Consider the following 10,245-nt stretch of genomic DNA (forward strand, 5'->3'; position numbering starts at 1 on the left):
TGAACTGTCGTGATGCAATATTTTTTAAATACACACAATGCATCACACTGTGTTTTAAGCCACGAAATACACAATTAAAGCCCGCCCTCAGTATCGGGCGTACGATGGACTGGCTATGTCGTGTCTTGACACTTGTGACCTTTTTTATCATTGGTAAGTCTATTTTATTAACTGTTTATTGATATATATTTAACCGATATATATTCTGTGATCAAATCGGTATCGAATATTAAGGTAAATCCCCTGTCCTGATTTTTAAACTTCCTTATTTAATTCTTTTTCTTGTCTTCGCTAAAATAAACAGCTACTGACGACTGTACACATAATCAAAATTATAAGGCAGTCAAAAAAATTCGTTGAAACAACCTCGCAGTTCCATATGCCAGCGATTACTGTCCCGCCTCGAGTAAAAAAAATAAACTGATGAATTTGATTAATTAAGCATGTAGAAACATATTTTTATCCATCAATGGTGTGTAGTAGTGTACATGTACTTATATTTTCGTACTTGTTGTTTTATTTCAAATTCATATGCTAAAATTAGAGTACTTCTCTCTTTGAAATCATACATCCTGTATTATGAAGAGTAAATTAAAATTTTGAAAATATTCTTTTACTTCTGTGGATAATTATATAATTCGTATTGCTTTCAATTTGCATAATTAAGACGTATACGTACATACAAAAGTATAATGAAGTTTGGATAGTTTATTTGTTTCAAATACATGTATTCTTGGATGTAAGTAAATATGTTAGTAGTTCAGGTTTAATTAATAACATTACGGTAAGCTGGATATGGGGGTTGGGTGGGGGCAATAGACCATAATTCATAGGTTTCCCCCTTGCAGATGAAAGTGAAAATCCGAAAAAATTTAGTTGGATCATGGCTGTTACGTACTGTTATCTTCCTAAAAGTTCTAGCACTGTCTTTGAATTTTAATTTAATTTTCATACATGTACCACATGTTTCAAGCATTGTCAAGTTTCCCGGGTTTTTGGTTATGTAACTACCCGAATTCATTGTTTATCTTTGCAAGTGACTCTGCAGATACGATGACAATTGCGTCGTAAACAAAATATTTGGATTCATCATAATTAGACCGTGAATTTCTTCTAAATGGAAGTACATGTATCTGGTTTAAATAGAAAAAGACTTGTGTATGTGTGTTACCGGAATTAAAATGAAATAAAATTCTATTAAATCCTAGCATTATCTGGAACAATCTTTTTAGGTGAAATACTAGAACTTGTAACGAAAATGGAAGTTATGAAAGAAGGCCATTATTCACATATTATTAACACAGTTTCACAATAATAAAAATATAATATATTTTTATATATATTGAATATAACCTTTAGCTGCTGAGTACGACTTGAAAACACAAATTGAAGCTAGAAATTACTTTTTTTAAATTATTTATCATGTTTATTATTTTCTTTTGTTTTAGGATCCAACGCTAATTGTTCATTGGATAGAAATTGCTCAGGTAACTTCCTTAATTGACACTAGCTAGCAAAGAACCTAAGACCTGTTGTATTACGGTCATAAGTCCTCTCCTCATAGCAAAATGATCATGAGCTTTAAGGACATACGCAAGGTACCTTACCTACTGATAATTTTTCAAGATATTCTACATTTAAACTTATAATACCATTACCGGTACATGTTCTTAGACAAAAATCAGAATGCCTTATCAGGGGTTTTGAAGAGATATCAACAGATATCAAATTATGAAAATTTTTGCATTATTTAAAGAAAAAATACAAAACATAAATTCCAGATTTTTTTCCCATCAAAATTTGTTTCAGAAGAGGTGTACAAATCCATATATAGACATTAAAAGTATTGCACACAGGTCCTCCGTTTAGTGGAACTCTTTAACTTTAGGGAAGAACACAATAAAGTTCAAACTACGTTGCGTATGACCTTAATCAAATGTGTGTTCGTTCATCTCAAGAATTTTTCACACATATGATATGGAAACGCCACCACTCGCCGGTGGAGAGCTGCAAATTTTGTCCAATACTGGCACTTAGGGTCATTGAGCAGGGCGGGATCTTTTTGTGCCAACACCTACGGCAACACCACGTCCCACAGTGGGATTCGAACCCGCGACGTAAGGATTACTCTAAACCAAAGCGTCACTTGGGCAACGTTTAATCAAATGAAAATATTCATAATTATAAACTTACTACCGTATTATCCCTATAAACCGCCCAAGGCGCTTAGAAAATTGAAAGGGGGGCGGTTATTTTAGTATTCTCTATATAATATTTAATGTCATATTTTAACATCAAAAAATCTTTGAAAAAAAAAAAAGAAATAAATTCAAAGAACCACTAAAATAATGTTTGACTTTACCTTAAGTGAAGATAATCAACCCAAATTAAGCTAAAAGACTCATTTTCCACCGAGAAATTGGATTGTAGACAGGTTTCATTTACATTTTCTTCAAATTTTGGCAGACATACTAATACGATTCTAGATGATTATAATCACTGTACAGGGGGCCCTTATTTCCTGAGAATTGAAAAAGACCTAAGGGGGCGCTAATAGGGACAGGGGCGGTTAATAGGGATTATACGGTATTAGAATTGCAATAAAATTTACATTAATTGTATTAATCACATTCTCATTAATTATGTAGATCCCCAATCGACAACTGTGTCTACTGTGAAGATACCTAGAACTACAGCGCCAGATGCCGATAAAGATATCAGCTCGTGAGTATTCAAACGTCTAAAAGTTAAAAAAAACAAGAGGCCCATGGGCCACATCGCTCACCTGAGCACTGTGGCTAGGAAAAAGTAGAAAATTGGTTTATTATTGAAAAGTTTTAATCCAAAAGAAGTCCCATGACCAATCATGGCTTTCCTATTCTTGAGAAGATGATTTTTGAAGAATTTTTCTATATATTTCTTTGTAAAACTTTGGTCGGCCATTGTGGCCCCGCCCTACCCCTGGGGGTCATGATTTAAACAAATTTTAAACTACACTACTTGAGGATGCTTCCATATAAATATGACCAATCATGGCTTTGTATTTCTTGAGAAGAAGATTTTTCAAGAATTTTCCTATATATTTCTATGTAAAACTTTGGTTGGCCATTGTGGCCCCGCCCTACCCTCGGGGGTCATGATTTGAACAAACTTGAATCTACACTACCTGAAGATGCTTCCATATAAATATGATGAATTATGGCTTTGTTATTCTTGAGAAGAAGATTTTTCAAGAATTTTTCTATATATTTCTATGTAAAACTTTGGTCGGCCATTGTGGCCCCGCCCTACCCCTGGGGGTCATGATTTGAATAAACTTGAATCTACACTACCTGAGGATGCTTCCATATAAATATGACCAATCATGGCTTTGTATTTCTTGAGAAGAAGATTTTTAAAGAATTTTTCTATATATTTCTATGTAAAACTTTGGTCGGCCATTGTGGCCCCGCCCTACCCCGGGGGTCATGATTTGAACAAAGTTGAATGGCTTTGTAATTCTCGAGAAGAAGATTTTTCAAGAATTTTCCTATATATTTCTATGTAAAACTTTGGTTGGCCATTGTGGCCCCGCCCTACCCCCGGGTGTTATGATTTGAACAAATTTGTATCTACACTACCTGACAATGCTTCCATATAAATATGACCAATCATGGCTTTGTTATTCTTGTGAAGAAGATTTTTCAAGAATTTTCCTATATATTTCTATGTAAAACTTTGGTCGGCCATTGTGGCCTCGCCCAACCCCCGGGGGTCATGATTTGAACAAACTTGAATCTACACTACCTGAGGATGATTCCACATGAGTTTCATCTTTCCTGGCCCAGTGGTTCTTGAGAAGAAGATTTTTAAAAAATGCCAATAATTTTTCACTAATTCATAATTATCTCCCCTTGGAAAAAGGCGTGGCCCTTCATTTGAACAAACTTGAATCCCCTTCACCCAAGGATGCTTTGTGGCAAGTTTGGTTGAAATTGGCCTAGCAGTTCTTGAGAAGAAGTCGAAAATGTGAAAAGTTTACGGACAGACAGACGGACAGACAGACAGACGGACGCCGGACAAAATGTGATCAGAAAAGCTCACTTGAGCCTTTGGCTCAGGTGAGCTAAAAAGTATTGGCGATTTATTGTCTCAGATACATTTAAAAAAATAATGCATTTCAGAGTATGGTCAACTTACCAAGTAGCGTTCTTCTTTGGAGCCTTCGTATTGATTCTAGGCGTCTTGTGTGTGATTGTTATAAAAAGGAAAGCAAGATATAGTCAACATTCTCGCCAACAAGGTATAATAAGTTTTAAGGTATCAGAGGAAAATGGGATAGAACAAAATTGCATAGATATACATGTACACATTCAAAGAGGGGGAGGCCTGAGGTAAAGGCAATAAATGTTTTAAAGTAAACCCTTTCCATTGTCAACTCTATATGTATCCTCATGCATTGAATTTATTTTTAAAAATAAAAATCTGGTCAAGTCTTTAAATTTCCAAAAGCATATTGACCCCCCTGGATCAAACTTGCGTAAGACAATTTGAATCTTTTGTCAGCAAAACGCATGTTGTAGTCAATCTCAGGCAATAAATATTTACTAGTAATATGAATAAGGATTTTTTTTAAATGAATTATGGATATCGGGGACAGTGATGAACCTCAAAAGGCCATTAAAACAATACACGAACTGAGAGTAGAGCAAACAGATCTCTAAAGCATCAGAGGTGAGATCAGGTGGCATTGAGGAGTAAGCATTTCCTTTTAACCGGTCAAACTCACCACATGTTAATTCTTTGTAATGATCGGGCATACGTCAAAAAACAGAACATATAATTATACATAATAGCGTGACAAATTTATGGATTAAATGTTATGCAATTCAAACTACATACCGGTATACATGTATCATTTTGCATGTACCTAAATTTTGCACAATCATATTTCAGATCGCCAGTGTGGATTAATGACCGCCGCTATTTACGACATTGTAACACAGAGCCAACGCGCAAATGCAGGAGCAGGCGGAAGTCCAGAAATCGTAGTGCATCCGGTGAAACCGCCAAGCTATGACGAAGCCACAAAGGATTCTGAACATCCAGAGTGCCCGCCGCCATCCTACAGAGAAAGTCTCAGACAATCATTCAATGAGTATCCCGAACATTTTTGTCGTAATATTAAATACTAGAAGGGTGCAATAAAATTTATTTAATTTTATTGAATTTTGGGGTTGGATTATGTTAATCCCCCATGGCAATATTTATATATTTTTGAAATTTATACATTATAACTGCTCAAGATAGTTTTCCAAACGTAAATCTGACATTTAAAAGTAATTCTTTAAGTGCTGAGAATGTGTGCTAAATTAAATTTACCATTTCACCTTACTTTAATTATTGTATTGTCTTGTTCGTTGTGCAAGTGCATTTTCGACAGAAGTAAACTGGCAATCTTTTTGTATGTATGAATGTGTTTGCAATGAAGGAATCAAGCATTAACAGTTGTTTAATTAAGTAAAAATAATATTTACGTTACTGTATGTTGGTGTGTGAATGTCTTGGCTTAGTGTGCTTGTTGTTTGAAGGTTTTTCTTCTGTCCGAGGAGTAAAAATTAGCTTAATATTGCTGCTAGTATGCCAAACCTGTTTAATCTTAAGCTCAATGGTGTTTTCTGTGATTATGTGTATATCTACGTATCCAATATGATATTGCCTTTCTTGTATGATATTGAATGGCACTCACGATTTGTGTTGAAATAACATTCATGATATCCATATTTTATTTTTTATGACTGTTGTGAAAAATATATAGAAATGTATACATCATTATACATGTATATCCTTATGCATCGAGGTTTTTTTTTTTGTTATTATATACAAACAATTAATATCATTCATTATTTTTTTAATAAAAGTTATTGAATTCCGTTTCTTGTTGAAATTTATTTGTTTTGGTTTTTTTCAGTTGTCTCTTTTACTTTAACATCTAAGCGTAATTTCACATATGCTTGCAATTGTTTATTAAAGAATCTTTTCAAATTAGGACTGAATTTAAAGGCTTTAAAATGCGTTTGGATGGCGAACAAAAGTTAGCGAGCAATGAAAGCGGTTGAGAATGGGAGGCAAAAGAGCTTATATAGCATTGTTAAGATGCTGACAGGACAGGCCGGGTAGCTGACAAATAACATCAGCGAAGAGCAAGGGGTGTGTAGTTGCTGAATAATACGTAAATATATGAAGCTCAAGAACATTATTCAAACTCTAAAGTCCATTTAAACGTTACAAACCAGGAGCAGAGCAAACACAGACCTCGAAAACATCGGAGATGGGATCAGGCTCAGGTGGCATCAAGGAATGAGAATCCCCAGCCGACCGGTCACACTCGCTGGGTTATCCTTGTCATGTTCGATAGGAAAATAAATAGCTAGGTTCACTTTATGCATAAAATGACCCTGCCCTTATATTAATTAATTAGCTATCACCTGTCACATTTCATATATCAAAATAAAGTAGAGATTTGCTTTCATTTCCTTTGACAATATTTGCTTTTGAGTCTCCACATTTTGGAAAACAGATTTTGAAAAAAATGCACTCTTCTCAAATTTTGCAGAAAACATGCGTTTGTGACTACCTTCAGCAAAGAATTAAGATATGAGCATAACCAACAATACAAAAACTAAAACATGCTTTGTGATCTTCAGAAACAGATCTGTAATTATGTAATGGCACATTTTGGATCGGAGATTGTGCTCTATATGAAGTATTGAAAAGATACTTCACTTTTTGGCCATTTTTAAAGGAATGTCATCATCATCTGTCCTCTTCCTGCCCGCTGGCACATAGGGCCCATTTAAAGGAATTTACATGCAGGATATGATCGTGAATAAAATATGTACATTGTATGTTCATTTTGTGGACTTCGAGAAAGCTTTTGACTTTGTGCACATTAAAAAAGACAGCACTTGGGTCATCATGAAAAAATTTTGATTATACCCAAAAAGCTTAATATTCAGATGGTCAAAGTCCTGCATGAAGACATTTAATGTTATGTGATTGACGATGATAACGATATCACAACCCCTTTCCTTAAACCATTATGAAAGCAAGGCTGTTGTATGTCATGTTTCTTGTACGTTTCTCCTTGTGATAGACTGGGTGATGCAACAAGCAGTCAGAGAGAAAAAAACGGGGATTCGCCGAAACTTCACGAATATGCTTAAAAACCTTGACTTTGCCGATAACATGACACCGTCTGGAACAAGGAATGATATCCAGTCCAAGTCAACCAAGAACAACTTAGCAACTCGGTATAAAAGCTCGAACGAAGCTGAGTGCCAAGGAATGCAAAGTACTGAAGATAAACAACTAGCAGACAATCGATAATAGTGGCACCAAGAAGGTGGTCAGGTTCATATAATTGGCTCAAAATGTCACAATGGACGGCGGAGGTACTATTGTTATCATGAAGAGAATATGGCTCTACGGTGTCACGTACACCAACAGAAAGACCAATTTAAAGTCTCTCTCATCAAGGACATGAGTAGTATAAACCGTCTGGATGGCTGGGTCAACTGAGTGCACTTTTGGGGCTGAGGGGGGATAGCTGGGTCAACTGAGTGCACTTTTAGGGTTGGGGGATAGCTGGGTCAAGCGAGTGCAGCCCCTGGGGGATAGCTGGGTCAAGCTAGTTCAGCCCCTGGGGGATAGCCGGGTCAAGAGAGTGCAGATTAGGGGGGTCTGTGGGGGATAGCTGGGTCAACTCAGTACAACCCTAACCCTAACCCTAGGGGGGGGGCTAGGTGGGTTAGTACATAGCCCCTATATGTCCTATACGGGGTGTTTACACTGTGTTTACATTATACACTACGCTGCTACTACGATTCACAACGCTGCTACTACGATTTTGGCAGCGACTCAAAAGAATGTGATTATGACGTCACGCTTCACAGTCTAGACAGTCTAGCCTAACCAGTTCAAAGTGGATTTTCTGAAAACAATAACAAAAGACAGATGATAACAAGGCAATTTTATTCAGAATTCAGAAATCTATTCTCCAAATGTTGTTTTTCGTGTCAGCAATAAAGGGAATGCGACAATATATATACACTGTATAAGTCTCTGGAAGAATTCCTTGTTTCTTTCTATGTTCGAATTCACGAAAACAGCTTTCAATCTGGTTTTTCCATCCACTTTCCTTACAATAACAACTGAGCACCCATTTGTATCTTTGATAAAATAAATAACCATTTTTTCTCTTCAGACAGTATTGGTCCTCTCTGGTGTCATAATCTTCAGGATCCAATTCCACTCTTTTTACCAACCACACTCTTTTTTGGTATCTGGGACTAAATATTCTATGGCGTTTATAAAAATCCTGGATCGCTTCTTCTTTAGTTTTCATCCATTTTCCAAAGCTTGATCCATTGACTGACCAACAATACTCCGTTTTCTTTGTCATATTTTTTATCTGCTCCATTTTTTTACCTGTGTCGAATTCAGAATGCTAACGAAGTGTGAACCTCAATGTCCAGCGCTGGTTTATATACCTGCTGTGTGCCGTGTGCAAAAATACGTTTTACCTGCGTTTTCTTATATACCTGTTGCATCACCTGTAAAGGGCCGTGTGCAAAAAAAATATGCTGACTACACAGGTAATACTTGGCAGCGATTCAAGTTTGTTTAGGGCCGTGTGCAAAAAATATGCTTACCTATGCATTGTGACGTCATCCACTGTATAAATACAGGTTTTCTCCTACTTTCAGCTCATTCTACAGTCAGAGCCAGCTCCCTGCCTGGGGGTCATGGATTCTACTAGAGAAAAACAGTTACATGCTCAACGATTATTAGAATGGAAAAAAAGGGAGAGAGAATTAGATCAAATTCTTGATGAAAATAAAGAGCGAGAATTAGAGCTTAGGAAAAGAAATGCGGAAAGATTACAGAGAAGAGCTCTACAAGAACAACAACGACAACTACAACGACAACGACAACTACGGGAGAGAGAATTAAATCAAATTCTTGATGAAAATAAAGAGCGAGAATTAAAGCTTCGGAAAAGAAATGCCATACTATTACTGAGAAGAGCTCAACTAGAAAAACAACGACAGCAACAGCAAAGGACTAGGGCGCATGAGGGGTCAAAGTTCCCTATTCATTCACCACCCAAACCCAAGGCCATATCCCAGTATTATCGAGTCACAGTGAATCAAAGGGTGCACTCTAGAAAATTTAAAGCTCAACAGGATTTTTACACTGTGATTTTTAAGGAGTTTCCAGAGGAAGAAAACAGAGGATTTGTTCGGCGATTATTCAGACACATGTTACAAACTTTCAAATCGAAAATGCAGTGTAATCCTAAAGATTACCTCCGCCTGAACATACGCCACAAATCTCTGGAATCAGAGATTTGGTACGAGGTTACTCAATGTAAACATTTTAACGAGGACGTCATTTTAGACAAGATTGAAGCCGTGCAACAATCCAGAAAGGAGTTCAAACTGGGCGACGGGGGCATGGAATTTGATATGTTTCGGATCAAGTATCCCGAAGGAAGTGGTGGCCAGAAAACCAAACATCTACAAGTGAATAAGGAGACTTTTAAGAACAATAAAAGAGCCATCGTTCGGATCGTCAATCCCTGGGATAAATTTTGTTTAGCTAGAGCCATCGTCGTCACTCGATTACACAGTCAAAAACCCGAACATCCAGACCCCGAATGGGAAAAACAATGGAAACGCATGAGATTAGGCGATAGGCAATCCTTGAACCAGAAACGAGAAGCCATAGCCCTCATGGAACAGGCCGAGTGTGATATCACTCAAGCTTGTGGATATGCAGAGTGGACGAAATTACAACAGGTGTTAGCTCCTCAGTATCGACTGAAAATATTTCAGTTCAAGTCTACTTCGAGTAAACTCTGTTTAGAGCGCATCTTCAAAGGCTGGGGAGACGGAACTTGTTTGAACATATTGTTAGACGACCATCATTACGATGCCATCATATCCATGCCGGGAGTAACGGGGAACCCCTATTACTGTGATCATTGCGACGTGGGATACAGTCATGTCACAGAACATCGCTCCAAGTGTCCTCATCGCTGTACCTTTTGTTTAGGACAACACCCTAATTGTCCCGATGAAGGGATCGAGATTAAATGCCGGGAATGCCATGGAATGTTTAAGAACAGGACCTGCTACGAAAATCATTTAAGACCTCATAGTAAGAAGACCACCACTACTGTCTGCAATTTAATGGAACAAT

At 36.9% G+C, this 10,245-nt stretch overlaps 1 protein-coding gene across 1 annotated transcript; it reads left to right on the forward strand.

Moving 5' to 3' along the window:
• Window positions 1-5,864, forward strand: LOC134237143 (uncharacterized). The gene is made up of 5 exons (XM_062719238.1): window positions 1-153; window positions 1,449-1,487; window positions 2,649-2,724; window positions 4,164-4,282; window positions 4,936-5,864. Exons 1-5 carry the CDS (start codon window positions 105-107, stop codon window positions 5,172-5,174), a joined length of 522 nt encoding a protein of 173 aa, XP_062575222.1. The 5' UTR covers window positions 1-104; the 3' UTR covers window positions 5,175-5,864.
• Window positions 5,865-10,245: the final 4,381 nt, after the last annotated feature.

Source organism: Saccostrea cucullata, unplaced genomic scaffold (genome assembly GCF_032062105.1).
Source record: "Saccostrea cucullata isolate Sc308-1 unplaced genomic scaffold, CSIRO_AGI_Scuc_v1 ctg3423, whole genome shotgun sequence".
Classification (NCBI taxonomy): Eukaryota; Metazoa; Mollusca; class Bivalvia; order Ostreida; family Ostreidae; genus Saccostrea; species Saccostrea cuccullata.